Source organism: Balearica regulorum, chromosome 3, assembly GCF_011004875.1.
Source record: "Balearica regulorum gibbericeps isolate bBalReg1 chromosome 3, bBalReg1.pri, whole genome shotgun sequence".
In the NCBI taxonomy this organism is placed as follows: Eukaryota; Metazoa; Chordata; class Aves; order Gruiformes; family Gruidae; genus Balearica; species Balearica regulorum.
Window position 1 is genome coordinate 39695970 of NC_046186.1, and position 21845 is coordinate 39717814.

The 21845-nt window shown below is 41.3% G+C and overlaps 1 protein-coding gene across 6 annotated transcripts in view; it reads right to left on the reverse strand.

Annotated features, from left to right (window-relative positions):
- Nucleotides 1–21845, reverse strand: part of SYNCRIP (synaptotagmin binding cytoplasmic RNA interacting protein) — a 46263-nt gene that overhangs the window by 7829 nt on the left and 16589 nt on the right. For 3 of the 6 annotated variants that reach the window (XM_075747642.1, XM_075747641.1, XM_075747640.1), the window contains 9 exons: nucleotides 16718–16877; nucleotides 15718–15836; nucleotides 15428–15535; nucleotides 13651–13764; nucleotides 13389–13565; nucleotides 8198–8333; nucleotides 7113–7318; nucleotides 1975–2124; nucleotides 569–690 (listed from right to left, as the gene is read on the reverse strand). In XM_075747642.1, coding sequence (XP_075603757.1) covers nucleotides 569–690; nucleotides 1975–2124; nucleotides 7113–7318; nucleotides 8198–8333; nucleotides 13389–13565; nucleotides 13651–13764; nucleotides 15428–15535; nucleotides 15718–15836; nucleotides 16718–16865 — 1280 coding nt within the window. In that variant the 5' untranslated portion in view covers nucleotides 16866–16877. Of the gene's footprint in view, nucleotides 1–568; nucleotides 691–1974; nucleotides 2125–7112; nucleotides 7319–8197; nucleotides 8334–13388; nucleotides 13566–13650; nucleotides 13765–15427; nucleotides 15536–15717; nucleotides 15837–16717; nucleotides 16878–18362; nucleotides 18698–21845 lie in introns of those variants that run through there. The other 3 variants (XM_075747643.1, XM_075747644.1, XM_075747639.1) reach the window with 3 other exon arrangements.

Sequence of the window (21845 nt, forward strand, 5' to 3'; positions counted from 1 at the left end):
CCAAGAAGAAAAACACATGAGAACATTAAGCAGAACATACTAGCAAGAAATACTTCCTGCCGAAGTTCAGCATTTATTAGTGCAAGATATCTATTAGTATGAGTTTATAAGCTTCATGAGCAGATCTATCTTTTGGAAGCGGCAAAAAAGAATGTTGGGATCCTCCTTTCAGTGAGTACTTCACTGAACAGGGGAGGCTGTATCAGCACTGCTTAGTCCACTGGGAGGAGCACATGTTGCTAAGTTCATCCACATGACGTATCGGTGCAGAAGTACATGGAAGTTTAGATCAAAAAGGAAGAAGTATGTATGTTTCATGACCTTCAATATTCCCTCTGGTGCCCTCACACTCAATGAGCACAGCAAAACTGTATCTGAATTCTCACCACACCACTACTAGATGTTAAGTAAAATGCGAACAACTTAAATCAATCCAACATTTTCAGAGAAGCCAGAAAACCTGTATACACTGTAGTATACCTACTAAAATACCCAGAAGTTCTAATTCTGTAGGAGTGTACATGTCTTTCAGAAGTAATACAACATATGTGCATGCATTTACACTTACATCTGATTTTTAGCCGCTTGTCTCTGAGCTTTCCGTTCTTTCCTTTTTTGATCTGGTGGCTTAGCAAAAACAATTTCAATGTTTTCTCCCTCTAAATCTTTGCCATTCATTTCTTCCATTGCCTGAAGGAATTAACCAGACTTTAAATATACTTCTAAGCATATCTGATGTTATTAATTTCATTCTATCTTTTAGAGCAGGCATTTTAAAATTTGTTATTCAGAGCTACAATAACAATATAAAGCTAAAAAAATAATTTAAAATAATCAGACAGCATATCATGGGTTCCAGAGTTATGAGTTTCCTCTTAACTTCACTCTCAAACCCAGGACTGCGTGTATCATTTAGAAATCTTCCACTCAGAACTGTAAACAGGCTTCAATCTTTGCAAACTGTTTCAGCTAATGAAGTGATGGAACTATCCTCTCAAAGTACAGATTCTGCAATAAGGGAATAAATTTCTAATGTCGGCACACATGCAAACACTACTAAAGCTAGAGATTAGTATATGCTTTTATCCCTTTATTTTAATTATAATAAATGTAACTTTCTTTTTAAACCAGAAGCCAAATTAGAATAGTCTTATTCTGATCTCAAAAAAATCCCAAAACCAACTACCACCAACAAAAAAATAAAAACCAACAAAAACCCCACCAACACGCACACACAGTTCTCACAGGTCACAGTAATTGCTACAAGTTGAATTCAAGCAGGGGAATCCTAAATATTCTACCACTTTGAGAGATTCTACATGGCTATGCCTTGATGGGATACATATCCTATGAAAACAGTCTTTCCATCATCTTCCTAAGCATTTGCTTTAAGGCATCTGGATGAGTTAGAAAAACTTAATCCCCTTGTATCCTGCATCCTCCCACAGAACATAAAAAATAGGTAAGACTATAGGCAGGAGAGGAATTACACTTTCTCTTCCTAAGGAGAGATGACAGGAGAAAAACCACCAAGTCCAGGCTAGTAAAATCCAGGAATGACAATTACTCAATTGTCCAGCACCTCTCATCAAAAAGAAAAGGTGCTTATTCCATTCAATAAAAGGAAGTCATTCTGTTCATGGAAAACAAGAAGATTAAGTTTTTATCACCTGCCCTAGAGAAACCAGGACAAGATTCTACCAATAATTTGGTGAGAAGAGTCATTCAACTTCTGGCACTTCAGTTTCAAAGACAACCTTAGATACTCATCAGCAGAATTACTTAGGATAGGTGCATCTAAGATCCACTTTTCAAGCTAGCAACTGCGTCTTCCTAGGAGACACCCAGAGAGGACAAAGTTATCAGTGACAATGTGTTACCATTTCTCCAGACAGAGCTTTTTCTCAAGTTAAAAGAAGCTTCTAAATGTTATGCTTAGTCACTACTTACATAGTTACAGTCCTCTTCACTTACCTTTACAGCACCATCCCGTTCATCAAAGTGAATGAAAGCATAGTCTTTCAGCTTCTTCACTCGCTCTAGCTTTCCAAATTGACTGAAGGCCTTTTCTAGTATCTCCTCTGTTACAGTATTGGCAAGATTGCGTACAAACAAAACTTTTACCTGGAAGAAAAAAAAAAAAAAAAAAGACAAAAAAAAGACTTAGAAGTATGATTTAATTCCAAAACACAAAATGAAGTTTTGCAAGTCATTACTATTGGCAGTACTGAAAACATCATTACATTTTATGTACAGCATTTTATATACATGAATATGTATATTTATATATACATACAGCATGAGTTAGCTCCAAAATTCCCTGACAGCAATATTAAATCTGTTTTCAAATATGATTACATAAGCGTTAGTATCCTGAAAGTCAATCCAATTTGTGTTAATGTTTAAAAGAATCCTAGTAGCAGTCATTTTCAACTTGGAACACTTTCAAACTTGAAATAAGGCAACCAGGATTGGTTACAGACAAAATAATTAACTTATCAAAACATTTCATTGTTTAGACAGGTTTTTGCTCAGGTATTTGCAGAACAATCATTGCTATAATATCTAGGTCAGGGGTGACAGGCCTGCAGCTCTCAAGCTGCTTAACTTGTGGCTCCCATGCTATAGCTACACCAAATACCTAGCATCAGGACTGTGCTTGCCTGAGAGGCACTCAGTGACCTGAATCCACAGCTAGAAGAGAGAATGAGACAGAAGGCGATACTAAGGCTGACACCAACAAGTCACCCTTGGACTTTCTCACAAGTCAAACTGTGTCCTTCCCTTGAGGAACAGCCAATTCCAAATAACTCTGAAAGTCTATTCCCTCCCCCAGCTCTCTAAAGCATGCAATAGGGCTCTTAAGCTACACAAAGACTGCTATGCTAAGATCACAGAGCTCGGTTATCTTTCAACTATTGAGATATGCCCAATTAACTGCCTGATAGTGACTAAATCATCAATATAAAGTTTCAGCAGCCACCAACTGCTTACGATAAAAGAAAATAAAGAGCAGTTTGACAAAGGCTTAAACTATACTCTTATTCAATATAGCAGACAACGCACACTGGACACCAAGAATCGCGTACGTTAGTGACCACTCTGAATTCAAAGTCAAGACTGCATTCACACTGAGGTTGCACTAAATGACTGTACGTAAGCATATTTGAATGATGTCATCCATGAATTCTAACAATTTACAAGCCTCTTTGATTTGTTGGGAGGGTGTCTTCCATATGCTGCCACCTGACAGTTCACCTCCTACTGCCAAAAAAGGCTCACAGTCTTACCTGCCTACAATGCAGCTGCAAAGACCTGCAAGCTCTGTTCACATCCCCTCCACTACTAGTGGTTTCAAACTAGCTGGTGACAAAAAGAGAACATTGTACATGGCAGCACTGACTTCCTGCTCCTAATCCTGACGGTCAACACAAAACAGGGTGTGAAGGAACCAAAGAAAGCATGCTTCAATTTTTGAAGCAGAGCTATAATCTCTACTCCCACCACATACAGGAACTCAATAAACCCAGACACCCTTTTGGTAAGAATCACCATGTAATTAAGATACAAATAAACCAAACAGACTTCCATAAATCTTTGTCTCTCTCACTAGCCAAACTAGGATGCGATGCAGAGTTTGGAAGAAGGGATACTACAGATCATAAATCTGACCCAGTATATCAACTCTAGTCTTTGGCAATAGTTACTCTTGTTGATTCTCAGGAATATTATAGAAGTCACAGCTAGCTCCACACGGAAAGCTGCTTCCTTTATCCTGTGTTAAGCTCCTACAAGCCTTCATGGCAAGAGCCACCTTTATTTTTTGTTACCCATGTTATAATAATTTTTAGTAAACTGTCCTAATTGCTACGTTAACCTTAATTCATGAAAATTAATTACAGGAAGTTTTGTAGTGTAATCAATAGTTTTAAAAACTGATAACCTTCTAACAAATGGTCCTTATTCTTGTACTTTAGGAAAGGATGAAAACTAGAATCTCATGAGGAATCCTAAGTAGTTTTCACTAATAAACCCACAATGACTGACATAGTGTCAGACATGATTAAAAACCTCAAAAATCATCACTTTTTTGTTACAAGCTGCAGTAACACAATGCTTTTTAAAGAATAAAAAAAAAGCAACTGATTTAATTTTTACAGTCTAGACAAATCTATTAATCTCTAACAGTTAAAATATTAACACCTTTGGTCATGTTACATTTTAAAAGCATAGCTAAACCAGTCAAAGATGTCAAAGCTAGGAGGCAGGTTAAAGCATAGGTTGAGAGAAGATAAACCCATTTTTACTTCATTTAAGCTATCTTAAGAGGGAAGGGCGGGGGGGGAAGGAAGTCCTCTTCATTAAGGAAGATAACACAACCAAAGATCCATAAATACACAACTAACACACAATATACCCAGTAGCAGCATTTTGTCTGAAAGACAAAACCCACTTTCCAAATAGCTTAAGATTAGACTACCCCCAAAGCTTCTGGGATCTGCTCCTTTTCCTCCTCTTACCTACAGCACAAACACTTCAGACTCCATTACCACATTCTCCAAGGGTTACTGGCCCTGTCTCCTAGCCTGCAATCTACCAGGCAGCCACAAGCATATGACTTCATTTAGCTGCTTAACCTGCCACTCCAGAACGTCCTCTGTAGCTTCAGCTATGCTACAGAAATCAAGTAAAACATTAAGAAATTTATCTGTACTACAGGTGAGAGGCATCAAAATAATTCTTAAGAGAAATTAAGATATCAACACAGTTACTGGAAGTTGGAAAAAAAGTTCACTTTGGATCAGACATCAATTACATACCCAACTATACTCTGATCTGTCAGTACAAGCACTAATCTCCTGTAGCACGTATGTCTGGCTTCAGAATCTAGCTTTCTACTTCATAATGATCAAGGTACTTCATATTTAAGCTAACAGCCCATTTAAATTTTAAGTATGCATCTATACTGTACTCTCCATTACATTTAAGCAAAAGTCTGGAGGAGAAACGAAAAAAGGCTCAAGTAAACATTTCAGAAATTTAAATTAGTAGGTGTCCATATATTGATGAAATGACATGCTGCTTCTATGAGGTATTTAGAACAATGCTGTTCACCTTCAGGCTACAAAGGTGAATTTGTCTTCTCCATAGTTTGTTCTTACGGACTTGCTTTTCTAGCAGTCCTGACAAGAAAATTGCCAGATCAGATGATTATTCTGATAAAAGCAATCTATTCCTCCTACTCAGGGAGTTTCCTCCAGAGCCTTCTACCACAGGAATGTGTAAGACGACAAGGGTCAACAGCTCTCCCTTTGCTCCTCATTGATAGTACTCATAAGCAATGATAGCCAATCTGCAGCTCACATCTGGGAGATCACTGACAGCAGCAGCAGCTCAGCTGCTCTCTTAGGAGAAAGACAGCAATAAACAACAGAGAGTAAACCTAACACTTCCAAAAGTGCCCGATGTGGTCAGAGTTTCTCCAAATGTACAGTAAGTGGGAAGGAAAGACTGGAGTAGAGACTTTCCTTGTTGCAAGAATAAAGTAAGGGACACATCCAGCAAGAAATGTCAGACACCAATACTTGTCTCAACTTCTGCCTTCAGACACAAGCTAGATGTTCCATACTTTTTCAGCATTCTCCTTCACAGTCTCACTTTGCCATGCACCTTCAACCCAGGCTCTATGCCTTATCTTTGGCATATGGCACTAGACGTATACAAGTTGATTTTCTGCCCATTTTCTGTATTTATGTTTCTTCCCTTTTCATGTCCCATTTCAAATACAAAACAAGGCATTAACACATTCCAAAAACTGTGTATTAAAGGTGGCAAATCACTATCAAGCTTTACCTTCTCCAGCCTTTCACTCCCCACATCTGTAAACTTACTTAGGAAAGACATCTAGTTACGTTCCCTGTCACATCCTGCTCATCTATTCAGTCATGTCAGCAGAAGTTCCTGTTAATTTATTTTAACAGTTTGCTGGATTAGGTCTCATCTCTTTTTGAGCCAAGGAACTGAACAGATAGATAGGCTGCCATATTTAGGAAGTGCCGTCTTTGACAAATTTTACCTGCAAGATTCATCCCTGTTGCTGATAGTCTATTATGCTGGGCAAGAAAAATAAAGTTTGCAGACAGGGTAGTCCAAAAGCTTCTGTAATACCTGTATTACAAAAGCAGCTTTTTCCCTAAAATGAGCCCCTACCCCAACCCTTTTCCCTTATGGTTCACCAAAGAGGAGATCCCAGCCAAGGTATCTTACTAGGTCCATGAAAGTAGGACTCCAGCAAGTGACGTCTCTCAGATGAGAGTAAAAGCAGAGACAAAAAGCAAGCAAAGAGATGAGGATATGGGCTAGCTAGGAGTTTCCATTAAACAGCTCAGCTACACAACATAACTGAAAAAAAACCAAACAGGGATGGGTATTATCTGATGGAAAAAAAAAATCAGGTAATTTGTTTCTGGCAAAATATCACACATATATAAAACAACTGCTGCAACGTACTTCAAAATGTTAACAGTTCAGACTTCAGTTTCACTGAAGTATTCAAAATCCAAAATATTACTAGTCTTAATATTTGAAGGAATTAATCCACCCAAACTAAAAATAAAGATACAGAGTTCCAAACACACAGTAATTGCCTAAGGTCTCAGAAGTACCTGCTAAAGGCAACTTTGAAAATGTTATACTGACATGTTCCAATTCTAAAGCGATAAACATACAGTTTCAGGGTTAAAAAGAATTAAGGCTTGTTCTGTGATCGTATCTAGATTTCTGTCCCTCCAAATATTAAGCTACAAAATAATTTTAATTTTTGGAGTCACCACCACCACCACTTCCAGATGAGAAATTAAGTACCTCAGTCTACATCATTTTGGCAAGAATTACATTCAACATTCAGCCTTGGGAGCACAAAATAACATCAGCCAATAGAGTTTTTAAATTCTCATCTATTCTAGTGTGTGTTCATACTTTTATCATCTCACCTACAACATCTCTGTCAGGAAGGCCAAAAGATGCTATTTACACTTAGGCTAATGTGAGGAAGTACTTACTCTGGAACAAGGCACTTTAAATATATTATGGTTCCCTTATAGCTTTATTACCTTTGCCATGACTTCGGGATCTGGGTCTTCTATAGGGTCAGCCCATTCAACCGTAACAACATTTCCCCAGACTTTCACTTTGCCGCTCATTAACCTACGCCTGGCCTGAGCAGCAGTTTTGTGATCTTCATATTCAAGGAAACAGAAACCTCGGTTCTTTTTCTTGTCATCAGGCTGATGATACAATATGACATCTGTAAGACCCTCTGAAATTAAGCAAAGTATTTATTGGTTATGGCTTCGATACACAAATTTGTATTAGAAAGTAGGGATTATATTTCTGCTAAGTGTGCATCTGACAAGTGGTTCCAAAAAAGCATGAACACACTAGACTTTTGAGACCATGTACATATTAAAATTTCCCTACCTTCAAGACCAACATTTTCAAAGAGACATTAGACTATCCTGACTTAGGTTCCATTTTACTAAGTGAAAAAAGCTTAGTAGCTATGGAAGAGTACCTTTCCTCTAACTGAACGGAGAAGAGATAAGGATAGCAAAAAATCATGTTTTGTCAGTTCATCTCTCAATCCCTTAAAATTTACATCACTTAACGTGTGTTTTTTCCACGGATGTCTGAACTACAAGAGATCAAAGCAGCATGATTTTGAGACATCTAAAAAAGTTTCAGTGTTGCTCCAAGTAATCCCAAGTATATAATTTGGTAACAGAGAAAGCCACCTTTGCGAGTTTATAGCCCGTTACCAAAAAGAGATCCTTATCAAATCACTACGAATTCTGAAGCACAGAACTAGTTACATCCCCTAACCTGCTTCAGTTTAGTCTCGAAAAGTTTTAAAACATCCATTATTGAAATAATTAAACCACCTATTTCTTTGAATGGCTTTTTTAAACACTTATTCACTAGGTAAAACTTGGAACCACACATCTAGTCTAATCACAAATGTTTCAGCCCTCAGCACAACAACTGTTTAGAAAAAACACCTAAAAGTCAGGACAAATGCTAAGTGGTCTTCATTTGGAATCATCATCATTCAATCATAAGCCAAAAGATGATGAAGAGGGTTCATCACTGATCATGTTTGACATCTCTCCAGATCTACAAAACATAGTTATTGACCTACCTGTTACTTTGCTAAATTCTTCAACAATTTGCTCCTTGGTTTTACTCTTAGGGATAGAACCAACAAAAAGCCTATTATTGGCAACAGAGATGCATACACCGATGTGTTTTCCAGAACGAATTTCGTGGTTGTTGTACTGAAAGAAAAATAATTGGACAATCATCAGTTACAGGTAATTTTCACTCTCCTCCAACAGCAGCATACCAAATATTTTACTTTTGCAAACATAGCATTTAATATATTACTAAATTCTTTGGAGCTTAACACATTCTTATGATGTACATTCAACTGTTCTGAAGTATACTCATGCTCTCTAAGATACCTCAACAATTTCAGCCAACAATTATGCTTCCCTTCTTGTTCAAGCCTTTTTCTTAATACATGTTTCTTTAGAGGCTTTTTCATGTAGAACTATGAAAGGTAAATCTTATGTCCAAGTCATCAAGGTCAAGGCTTCTCCCTTCACAACAGTGCAGGAAAAAAAGCAAGTTCTTCTATAGATTGCATTTATGAATCCTTGAATTGTGTATAATCCAAGACAAGAGTTACAATTCAAGTCAGATTCCCTTCTAAAGTTCCATAGTTAACAAAAGAAAGAGAACCACGATCAGGTCTTCTCCACAAAGTGTGCAGAAGCAATTGGCAAATACTTTCCAAAGCACATAGATAATGCACGTAAACATAGTAAACAGCAAGAAGAACCTTCTACTGACTTGAAATCCTAAGACTTCTGTTCAAATGCCTCTCCCATAACAGATTGTTTAAAAGACACCCTGAACAAGTCAGCAGTTTAAGGAAAAAAAAAAAAAAGTATTACTGTAGACATCTGTTGACAAAAAATGCCTTTCATTGAGATGCAGACACAGACATGCATCATCCAAATAAGCAGCAGGGAGGTCAACTGGTGGTACATCAACCCCTTTCCAACTGGAAGCCCTGCAACAGACAGTTCTTTAGCTAGGAGAATGTATTTTGTGGTCAACATCTTATTGACAAGTAGTAGGACAGCTTTTTAAAATTTAATCTAGCTATTTATTCTACAAATTATTTTGTGTTTGGTGGTAAACCTTCCTGCATAAGCAAGTTCTCCCACACCCCTTCTTGTTTTGTGCACTAAAATCAGGGTGAAGATATTTATTTATATTTATCTCTTGCAAACAAAAACTACATAATTGAAAATTTTATAAGCTAGACAACTGTACCAAAAGTGAGCAAAACAGAGAACTGTACATGTGAAAAGGATCTGGAGTGGTATCTTCCCAACTAATTACATCTCAAAACATAGTAGGATACAGTAAAAGACTTCTATCTCCGTATCTGTTCCCCATGTGGCAGAGGAACAGTTCATTTTAAAGTAGGAAAGAGCTGCATAAGAACACTGTGTATATATATATATTATACTTATGATCATGAATAAACAGACTTACACACATTAATGAAGAGACAGATTACAGTAGCTTAAAAAAATCCTTTAAAGAAATACCTTTTTGAAAGTTGATAGTTTATTAGTCTGGAAACAAGACACAAACTAATTTTTCATTAACTGAAATGTACACTAGGAAACATTTCTTTACATTAGGAAGCTTTTTTTTTTTTTTTTACTGAGAGGATGGTCAAACACTGGAACAGGCTTCCTAGAGAGGCCGTCACTGCCCCAAACCTGTCAGTGTTTAAGAGGCATCAGGACAATGCCCTTAACAACACGCTTTAACTTTCAGTCAGCTCTGAAGTGTTCAAGCAGCTGGACGAGATGATCGTTATAGGTCCCTTCCAACTGAAATATTCTATTCTATAGATAATCAGACTGTTCCTTTTAAAGTCTAAGACCAAAATTTGGCTACACATTCAATCCAAGAAGAACCTCTCATACAACTCATGACAACAAAATAATATTTCATAGCTTAAAAAATATTTTACCATATTGCAATTCCACATTGACAGTAGCTTCTAGGAGTTTTTTCACATTACAATACATTAACTACCACTTTTCATGGTATGTTTCTCTTAACACAGACAAAGAGTCTTGAATTAGGTGCTGTAGAACATAGAGTTGGTGTGTTTTAGGTAAATAGTTTACACACCATCTGTAAACTTAGACATGAACAGGCCCAAATCATGACCTGGGTAAAGTGCCAAAACAGGCTACCAAATCATGTATGTCAGTACACTGCTTCCCCCCTCCTGTCATCAGTGAATTAATGCCCGAAGTTAGTGACAAAGATATTACTACCCTCTAGACATTATAATAGATGTAATTTTTTTTTTCTAAATTCTATAAGAATCTACGCCTAAACAGGTCAAAGTATGTCTAAGGTCTGTCATTTTATCCACTTAAATCCACCAGCAATTTTAGCTTATTTCCAGCAGCAAATGGCAAGTTGTACTGCCTTGCACAGCTGGCAAACTGCTTAAGGGGCATATTTGCATAATTCACCTGTACCTGTACTTTGATCAAGCTTACACTTGCTCTAGTCAAAAACACACTGTATGCCACTATAGTTTTCAGTATGTTTTCCTACAAGCTTCACTTCACAAATATTTACCCTGTACATGTCTACAGTAAACTTAATCACTCAGAAATCTTTTGAAAAACTGAAATCTAAACTTCATACAAAACAGGAGGAAGAATTGAACGTATGTGCAGAAGACCACAACTGGAGTTACAACAGAAGGTAAACATACTAATGGGGAAAAAAATGCCTGGGGTTAAAAAAAAAAATTATCAGACTTCTGACAGTCAGTGCTTGTGTGAACAGTATTTGAGATGCCATTTCTACTTAACCAGCAAGGGTTAACCACACTGGATTAAGTACTGGACATAAAATTAACTACTGTTCATATCTGTAAGTCTTCTCAGTATCAGGTCATAGCATCATTTAATTTTTGTCTCAAGACCAGCCCCAAAGGTGTCTCAAAGACAATTTAGGGAATTCTGCCCTTTTTTAAGTGGCTTAAAAATGCATATGCATAACAAAACCAAGGCTTTGACGTTTTACATTGCAAGATTTCTTCTGGTTAATGAACAGGGTAAGCCAGCATTAAGTTTATCCAAATATTTTAGTTCAGTTTTACATTAAGTTGTTATAAAGACGGTGGATGATACAACAGCCACACAAGTATGAATTGTATGCAAAATATGTTACACCAACTGCAGAGCCTGAAGACAGGTCAGTTTATTCTCTGCTGCAGTTTGGGTATTGACAAAGCCTCACAGCCATCACTTATTACTCAGAAGCCTACAGGCAGGCATTTTTATTCTCTATACTGCTCTTTATATTCTGCTATACTTCAGAGTACTAAATAGAGGGAGGAAAAAAAATGCCTCTAGGAAGAAGATGGGAAGTAATTAAAGAACTCCTATCCCAGGGTGTGCAGAAAGCTGGGAGTAAGTTGTATACACATCAGAAGATTACAGGTAGTATCAAAAAGACCACCACCTGTTAAAATACTACAATATTTAAATGGCTAGGACCAAGGGTACAGCATTTCTTAGAGGTCTTTCCACAGCCCCTCCCGTGCACGCGCAACTAATACAAGTGATAGACACAAGATTTTCAGCTAAGCTCTAGTCATATTTTGCTAGTACCCCTGCAAATCACTCCTATACAACTTGGGAAACATAATATGCCACGCTAGCCAGCCAACTATGGCTGAAGTCATTCAAAAGCTGACAAACGCCACAGAATCCAATTTAAAACTAACCCTGCCCTCAAAGAGGTTAGCATGAGCTTGAAAAACTGCCCCATCAATCTCAACACTTTTCAACTATTACTCATAACTCCGTAGCTATTTAACTGAAAACCAGAACATAATGCTTTTTTCCCTGCATATCAAAGATCAGATATAAAGAGACACCAAGTACCTCCTTCCCTTGTATCGTCTAGTGGAAGACTGAAGCTAGCATCTGATGTTACTTTTATGGAAACACAACCTGAATGACTTTTCAGAGTGTGCTGCCTTTAAGCAAAAAACCAGCTAAGTGAAGAAAAATTCCTTTTTGTTTGTTTACTAGGTGCCTCTGAGAACATACCAGATTTGATTCACTGTTTTGCCAAATCATGTGTGTAGCTCTTAAGAGTTCACATGTAATATAAACAGCTAGGTTGACAATGACAGTACAAAGAGATATACGCAGTTATCCTCAGTATACTTGGATTGTGCAGAGGAACACCAAGTATTCTTAAAAAGCTAAACAGCATGTATCAGATATTTTTGTACTTCCACTTTTGTAAGTATTTCTATACTCATCAGAACACATTCCCATCTTCTGCTTAATTTGTCTTCACCAACTGACTTACATTCTTAATATGTCAATAGAGCACCTTAACGGTTTAAGATGTGCCTTATTACAAGACATAGATTTTAACCTCACTATATGAGTACAGTTAGCACTCTTGAGGGGGTCATACCTGCATAGTGATCTTGCCCGTATCCATGTAGTAGTAACTAGCTCAAAAAAATCAAATTCAACATAGCTAGGAAAACAAAGGAGCAGTGACAGGACCAGGGTGGTGTTTCTCTCCTCCCTCTTTTTTAGTGATGGATACTTCATGCATAAAACCTGGAAAGCTTATTAAGAGTAGCCTATTCCTCGTATCAAACTATTTCACACCTCTGCATAAAACAGAGGAAATGCTTTTTAACCTGGTAGGATTTATGACATTTTCCAGTCAGTTGCAGCAAACAGAACAGACCTTAACACTCAAGAGTGATTATTTCCCATCTGAATAATTCTGTGACTTCAGACACATTCTTCCAGCACGGGGCCCTCTGCTGGTGCACAAGCAAACCAGAAATCAGACAACCTGACCAACGCTTCCCTTGTACCACAGCAATCCAAACACCACTTCTCTCCAACACGCATCCAGATGTAGACAGCTCAGAAGTCACTATTGCTAATATAAGTTTTGTTAATAAATAAAGGCTTATCTAACTGGACGAAAACAGCAGTCCATCGGCTTCCTCCACCCCCCTCCTGTCCATCCCTAACGCAGCCACTAAAAATTTATACATAATGTGGAAATATTTAACAACACCTAGTGGACATTTATGAAGTTATCAAACAATGACAGTTTCATCTTAAGTATCTAAGCATTATGATCAGATTATGATCAGGACAGCTGCTTATAAGCCAGAGAGTGTTCTTTAAAAAAAAAAAAAAATTAAAAAAAATCCAAGTAATACAACTTACCAGCTTAACAGCTTCCTGAGCTGCCTCTTTAGTACAAAAAGTGACAAAAGCATATCCTCTATTTAGACCAGTTAGTGGATCCATCATTAAGCGGAGATCCCATATAGGGCCAGCTTTCTCAAATAACGGAACGAGTTCATCTTCAAACAAGTCTCTTGGAATCTTGCCCACAAATATCTACAACAGGCATACAGAGTGTTGTTATAAAAAAATACTTCCAATTAATAAGAACACATGTATATAAACATCTCCTTCTTCTTACCTCTGTACCAACAGAAGGTTGTTGTCCCGAATACACAGACTCTGGAGGAGGTCCACCATACTTTCTCTGTCCAGTAGTCACATCAAGAGTGTAGCCAGTTCTCTCCAAGAGTGCCTTCAAGTAAGAAACTTAAAATTTTAAAATCATACACAAATTGAGCTAGTTTAGATGCACTTCATTCACAGACTTGATTATAATTCCTATTAAACTGTGCTGCTTTGAAATTCTCACAGGCAAATAAGCCTACTGCTAGTACTTCAACAAGAAACTTGCAAAACAATTATCAGAACTATCAGGTAAAAAAACACTGCTAGAAAATCAGAGATTTACATAGAGTTTTCCCAATTCCTTCATTTTCATACCAATAAAAAAAAAAAAAATCATCAAGTAATAGAATAGTAAGCTTCCCTTTAATTAGAAAGATCTTAAGTCTGAGCCACTTCTTGTTTTGGCATGTCCGATCCTGCAAACATTTATGCACAGGAGTTCCCTTCACTTAATGAGATTACTCATAAGTGTGAAGTTAAAGAACACATGTTTAAGTGCTTACACCCCTGGAACACAGTACAGACTGCTTCAGGTATCCAGCCACTGAAGGGGTAGTACTACTTCCTTTCTCCTATCCTCCCCCTCCTCAAATTCCTTGTGAGCACAATACAGCATCCCAGCACAACTGATCCTCACTAGAATCACCGCATACAGTTACAGATATACTACCAATTTAAAATGTTAGATGAAATTCAGTATGCAAATATACACACAAAGAAACTGCATATTAAACAAGCCTAATTATAATAAAGAGTTAGTAATTTCACAACTGGAAAATTGCAAAGTTATTTTAAATGCTATAGCCATCAGCAGTAAAAGCTATGCTACTTTAAGTTAGTTAACAAAGTCCTCATATTGTTGGTTTAAGTGGTAGTGACAAAAAACTGCCTCATTTTTTTTGAATTTATAATTGATGGCATCCCAGCCTCAAAGTCAGTAGAAAAAAGATTTTCTAGTTCTGCAAGCTACATAGTTATTTGTAATATATAACATGTTCATTTCGCACTTTACACGTGAAAAGTTAAAGATGAAAGATTCTCTCACTTTTTAAGACATTGACTAAGCATGCTTAGATGGTTCTCCTTTCCTTAAGCTTTGGTAAAGTTGCTAATCACAGAATTTTAAAATAAATCATAGTATGCCTAACTCTTGAGATAAGAGTCTCCTACTAGCAAAAGACTCAGTCCAAGAAATAATGTGTCCATTACTAAGACAGTTTGGGGTACAGTTTATGAAAACAGTGATTATGTCATAAGAAGTGGGCTAAATCCTAAATCCATTACAATCTGTTTTTTCAGACACATGTGGTATCTCCTACCTATTGTGGAGTTACTTTAAACCTGAAGAAAAAAAATACAGAAGAAAAAAGAAACAAAAAACCAACTACTGGCAGCTGAAGCTACACATTCTGAACTCAAAGATCTATGCTGACAAGTTTCCGAAAACTTTTAACTGTGAAATAGTTATGACTGTCTCCACTAGACATAAAACAGTCAAATCCTTTTTCACTTTTATACACATTCAGTTCCAGTAATTAACAGTATATTATCTTTCCTCTTGAAGAGGAAGAGGTGTAAGATAAAAATGCAAGTGATAGCTTTCATAACAACAAATAATCTAAAATAGCCTTTTCAAGAAAAGCACGGTTCCAAAAGAATCAAGGTACCTGTCACAACAGCTTTGAAAAATCTCAGACAGACAGCATAACTTTTATCTTTTAGGCACATACCTTAATTTTTGCCTCATCTGGTCCTTTGCTAGAATCTGCCACCTTGGTCCCCTGTTTTTCCCTCTGCCTGTATGTCTTCATGACTCCACATAAAAAGGCACTTTTGTTCTGCAAAGGATATATTAATCTTCAGTTGTGAAAACATGACAAGCCAGAATCTAATTTTACCTTGAACTAACACAGTGCTCATTTCACATATGGATCACTGAAGAGACTTAAGCAAACCTCTTGCCAGTCAACTAGTAGTTTATCATCCCTCAACAACTGTATTTGAAATTGCTTAACATTACCTGAACATGTGAGAGATCACTGTCTTTAAACTGCTGAAGCACTGCCAATGCACCTTCTTCATTAAATTCCTTTAAAGCTTCAATAGCTCTTTCATCTAGATCACTATGTGCAACTAGCCCTAGAGAAAAGAAAAAAAAATTACTAGTTATATTTGGGCAGCAATCTTTGTTTAATCAGTTTAACACATTTCAGTGACCCCTAAAATCAATCACTGATCAACGTAACTTACTATACTTAAATATTTTACCTTTAAGAGAACTAAGTGATTTCTTAAGTGTATTTAACCTTTTTTTTTTTTACATCAAAAGTGTCTCAAAAAGTTAAGATTCAGAGTAACATTTACGTATTTGTTTGACTTCTGTGAAACCTGTATGTTATACAGGCCAAGTTTATTTTCAATATCCTGAAACTGAATTCCGAAGGATCTATCAAAACCTGACTTAGCTTGCCTAGCAATGGTACCTTGGTATGTTTTGAGAAGACTATAAAGACAAATAAACTGCAGCACTAAAAGTGACCACCACAATAAAAAAAACCCCAAGCTTAAAAAAGTGCTAGCTATTACCATGTCTGAGACAACCAATACAATAACCTTTGCATCCATGAGCCCAACTAAATACTACGTCACAAAGTATCACTTACATGAGAAGATGAATACCAAGGCTTCGGTTACTTACAGTTACCTACAACTACTGTAAAAAAATACACAAAGACCACGTCATCTACTCCTCCTAAAAATCATCTGTTGCCTATTCCAGCTGTTACTATAGTCACTCACATACTTCTCCTTCCCACCCCTCAGCCCAAGTGGCCTGGCCCAAGACTTTTCTCTGAAAAATACTACGACAAATTAAAGCACTGAATGGAAAACATCCACAGATTTTGGTAAGACTGCAGTTCCCATACTTTTGGAAACCACAAAAAGTTGCTATTTTAGCCCAAAGACAGCAGAATCCAATAATATATTGTAAGTATGGTTTTGCAAGTTTTACATCTTACCTGCAACGTAAATTTCATCTAGTTTTTCAGCAACTTTCTGTGGTAAACCAGCATCAAGCAATGTCTGGAAATGCTCAGAATGGGTAACTGCAGAAGAAGTATCCATGGGCTCTTCAGTACCATTCCCATTAACATGTTCAGTAGCCATGTTTCCAGATATCTGTTCAAATGCAATAAGCATCATAATTAAGCTAAAAATATCTTCAAGTAGAACAATTCAAGTGACAATACATGCAACAGACTTCCCTATTCTTGTTTTAAAAAAAAAAAAAAATCGGAGACCACTTCCCTGATACTTTTCAGCTTTGAAAGACGCACAAAATTCCTCAAAAGAAGCACTAACACAAAGGAAAGCCCTAACACCACTGCCTAGCGGGGGTGGGGTAGCTTTCACTGCAGGTTTTACACAACCCAGCCAGACACTCTGACTCACCTCTCTCTCTCTCTGTCTCTCTAACACACTCCCTAAGAGGCTCCGAACAAGTTAGAAGTGGAGCAAGAAGCCAATGGCGGGGGTGGGAGGAAGAGCAAATCTGCCACATGCAGCCGCCGCTACCACCGCGAAACCGTCACTGACACCCGCTGCTGCCTCCACCTCCCGTTGCAAACTCGCTGCCTCCCGGAGCAAGCCGCCCCTCCAGGCCCCAGGCGCGGCCGGGATCCCTTCCCGCCTCCGCTCCCGTGTCGGCCGGGCAAACGAGAGGAACAAAGCGCTCTTCCCAGTCCGCACCCACCCACGGTGGCGGCAGCAGCGGCAGCCGCCATGAGCCCGATGGAAACACGTGCTCTGCGCGTTCAGATGTCCTACAACTTCCTCCAGTGACCGACTTCCCCCCCTCCCCGCCACACTCTCGCAGGAGGAGCGGCTCCCCCCACCCCAAGCCCCAGCCATTCCCCACCTCTCACCCTATTCCCCCTGGAGAGCGGTTGCAACACCCCGGGCCCGATTTCACCACTCGGCCGGGAGCTCGCAGCGCCTCCCGGCCCCGGCCCCGCCACCACCGCCACCACCCCCCCCCAGCCACACTTCTCCCCGAAACAATGCAGGGGCCCGCCGCCAGCCCCATCTCCCGGTCGGGAAACGCCGCTGCCCGCCTCCCACCGCCCCACGACGTGATCAGGGGCACGCGAGAGCAGAGCGACCCCCCTCCCCACGCACAAGCCGGGCATCGAGGTCGCGGCTCGCCCCGCTGCGGAACGACTCCCCCCGGCCCGGCCCAGCCCCTCACGGGCAATGAATGGAGCGGCGGAGCCGGCAGGACAATGAGGCGAGAGCCACGCGCCACGCGCGGGGACGGCCCGGGTCCTCCCAGCCGCCGCCGCCTCCCCAGCGCCGGCCAGCTGCGGGGCCTAGTGCGCGGGCACCGGCCCAGCCCGGCCGCCCCCCGCCCGACAGCAGCGGCCACGAAGGCAGCCAGCTCCTCCACCCATCACGCCGCGCCTGGCAGCCGGGCTCCGGCCCGACAGCGCTGCAGGGCCCCAGCGTGCGCCTCCCGCCCCGCCCGCCAGCTCCCCTCCGCCGCCTCAACCCCCTCTGCCGCCCGGCCCCGGCCCGCTCCCACCCCGCTCCGCAGGCGGCTGCCGCCGCTCCGAACCGCGGCGAGCCCGAACCCGCCGGCCTGCCCGGCGGCGCCCAGCGCCTGACCTGTCGCTGCGGAGGTGAAACGCCGTGCGAAGGGGCTCGGGGCGCGGCTAGCGGCTCGGCGTGCTGAGGAGCTGCCCCCCTTCTCCGCTCCCTCGGTGTGTCCGGACAGTGTGCTGGAGCTGGCGTAAAATGGCGGCCGCTCGAGCGCTCACGCCGCTGCTGGCACCAACCCCAGCCCCTTCCACTCGGCTCGGGAGGGGGGGGGGGGGGGGGAAGAGAGGCGGGGGGGGAAGAGAGGAGGAGGCGCCGCGCGCGCTGGCGCAGCCCCAAACCCGGGGTCTCCCAGGCAGCTCCGCAAGGGTTATCGCCTCGCCCCGCCCTCCGGGCTGCCCTCCGCGCGCGCCCGCCTGTCCAGCCCCGCCCTCGCGGTCTCCTGCCCTCCCCCTCCACCCACCCCCCCGACGCGTTCTGCGTTCCATGCGGAGCGGCGCGCGCCGCCCTCTCTCTCTCTCTCTCCCTCCCTCCCGGGTGGAGTATCAGTCAGCAGGAGCGCGCGGCGCTCGCGCACGCGCAGGCTGCGCGCTGCCGAGAGGAGGGGAGGCGGCGGCCGCGGCGGGACGATCCCCCCCCGCGGGGGGACGGCGGGGCGCGCCCGGGCTCCCCAGCGCCTTCCGCGCCGTCCTTGCACCTGTGCGGGCGCCACGCGAAAAACGGCGCTGACGGAGCGGCTCGCCGGGCCGGCCGGGGATTGGGCGAGCGGCCGTTCCCACGGCGCGCAGGTGGCACAAAGGGGACCGCCGCGGGCGGAGGCGGGGAGTCCCGGCCCGCGGCGGGGGGGGACGGAGGAGACAAAGCCACGCAGACAAAGGGAGGGGAGAGCGGCGCTTTGTGTGGTTGCCGGCCGCCCGGCAGCGCTCCGCTGAAGCCGCGCTCGGCGTTCCCGCTTTGGCGACGGGAGGCGCTTCACCCCCTTCCCTGAGGGGCGCCCGGAGCAATTCGCCTCAGGCTGGCTCTCCACACCGGCCACCGCCCGACCCTCCGTAACCGCCGTGCGGATGGAGCGTTTTTCAGAGGGGAACGGGAGTTTTCCCTCCGTCGCTGCGCGGGGCGGCGCGGTGAACCCGCTGAAGCGGCGGCGTTAAACGGCCCCGGGCGGCGGGGCGCGGAGAGGGTGGCAGCAGCGCGGGCTTGGGCGTCACGCAGCTCAACCCAAATTCCACGACACGCGTGGAGAAACGAGGCCTTTGCCCCACGGCCACCCTGTGAGCGTCCCCTCGTTTACGACGTAACTTTCTCATGCTAGCCCCAGCAGAAGGGTCGAACCACACAATGCTGTCAGGCGCACGTCCCTTGCCGGGGCTCCTCGTTGCACACCCCTGCGTTCCAGTTCCTAACACGTCTCACTTGCACACCTCACACACCAACAACTTGGAAACCAACCTACTAAGCTCTGCCAGACCTGTAACTCCAGATAAAGACAGCGAAGTGAAGGCAGGAAGGCACACACGATATTACCATATTACTCACTTCCTCAGGCAGCTCAGCAATAAGCTGACCAACTAGTGCTGCCCCTTAGCCCAAACACCTTCAGTACATCTCCAATGTTTAAAAAAAAAATACTTAAACCTAGACAGCAGAGCAAGCACATACAATTATAGGGCTAGTTCAGTGTCAACAAATACTCAGGCTAGTGTGTAAGTATGTGAAACATACAACTGGTATTCAGTGAGACAGGAAAAATCTCTTCCAAGTACTTGATGCAATAAGACTTCATTAAAAACTGAACCACTCCACAGGTTAGTCTGAAATAGCATACAGCTGCCTTGTCTTTGCTATCAAATATTCCAGCTAACTTATAATTTGAAAGTGTCATTTTAAAAATAATTTTTACTCAAACTCTTCCCCATGTTTAAAAACCCAAAACTTTCTGAAAAAATAACTTTAGTAAAAACCCCTAAATTTAGTGCAAGTGTGTGGTATTTTAAATTATTTTTTATAACAAATGTGAATATTTTGCTCCCTTCAGAAATAAATAACTTTCTCCAAAAATATAGCTATCTGCTGGGCAACAAGAGTAATATTGTCAAAAACAAATTTAGAGAGCATTTTTCAGTGAAAATACTGCACCCGAACCATGTTCTTTTCACTTACAGCTGTTTCAGTGAAGTGTTCACAATACAGATGTAAGCCAGAGTAGTATCTAAATTTCATAAATGGATTTGTTCTCTGGAACTAATTAAAACAGTGAAAAATGTTTCATTAAAATTCTTGGTCAGTGGATTGGACTTAACTCCATGTAGCAAACTCCTGAGAAAGTAATTCCTACTTTCAGGCCCATTTTTAGAGGGAAAATTTTTTATGCACTTTCCTTTTCCTCCATAAAACGGAAGTAAAATAAAAAAAAGACTAGGATAACTAGGACAAATGCAGTGAACAGATTTGTACCCTTATTTAAAAATCACAGCTGACCCAGAGTTGCAGCTATTTGACCCTTGGAAATTTTATGTAGAAAGGAGGAAGCAAAGAGTCTGACATGCAGCTCCTCTAAATATAGCTCTGTTATTAGCCCTAATATCAGCAGGACAAAGACAGAAGTGGAATGCCCAGGAAAAGATCCATGAAATCAGAAAATTAGGTTTTGGGTTTTTGTTTTTTTTTTTTTTTTTTTTAATCATGTAGAACATCTATTGAAAATATACCCTGCCAAGAACTTTTGCAGGCACTTATCTGGTGACTTGAATTTACACGAGGAGTTTCACTGCACGTGCCTGAAAGTTTGACAACTTCTCATCATAATTAAAGTTGTGTTAATTCCTAAATTTTCCTGGAATATGAAAACCCTGCCTGCTTCTAGTCCAACTGTAACCACTGTAGAGCCCCACTGAGTACACAGCTGGACATCTGAGCCTCCCCAGCACATCCATGGTAAAACCAGTGACTACAACAGAACCAACTACAGAGTCACATGGATAAAGCAATGAAAAATAAATTTACTGCAAGATTAAAAGTCTAATTTTTGCTTTTCAGCTACCTATGTACAGTTAAAGAATTATACCCTAAACAAAGAATGAAAATCTAGGAGACTCAACAGGAATCTTACCTTCAGTTTCTGTGATGCCTTTCACTCTGGTCCTACAGCAAACATCACTGCTTGTAATACAGAAACAAGCCCCTGTGCTACACCTGCCACAGCACAATTCTGAAATGATTCAGCCACTCTTGAGGTTTCTCAGCAATACGGTTTCCAACCCATTCCTAGCCCTTAGCCTCCTTGGCAAGACTGTCAAGTTATTAATATGTCTGTATATTATACGGATATCTAACTTCAGGAAAGGTCTGCAGTTTATTCCATGTAGCGTGCAGCTGGCCACTGGCTTATTTGCCCTGTAAGATCCTTGATAAATAAGACTAATTGGGGAAATATCTGTTTAATTAAAAGTCTGTTTCATTTGTTCATTCTATCAGTCAGAGGCTCTATGTCTTACAAGATGGGTTGAGTTACAAAATACAAGGCCTGTGCCTATTAAGAGAAAAACGCAAGTC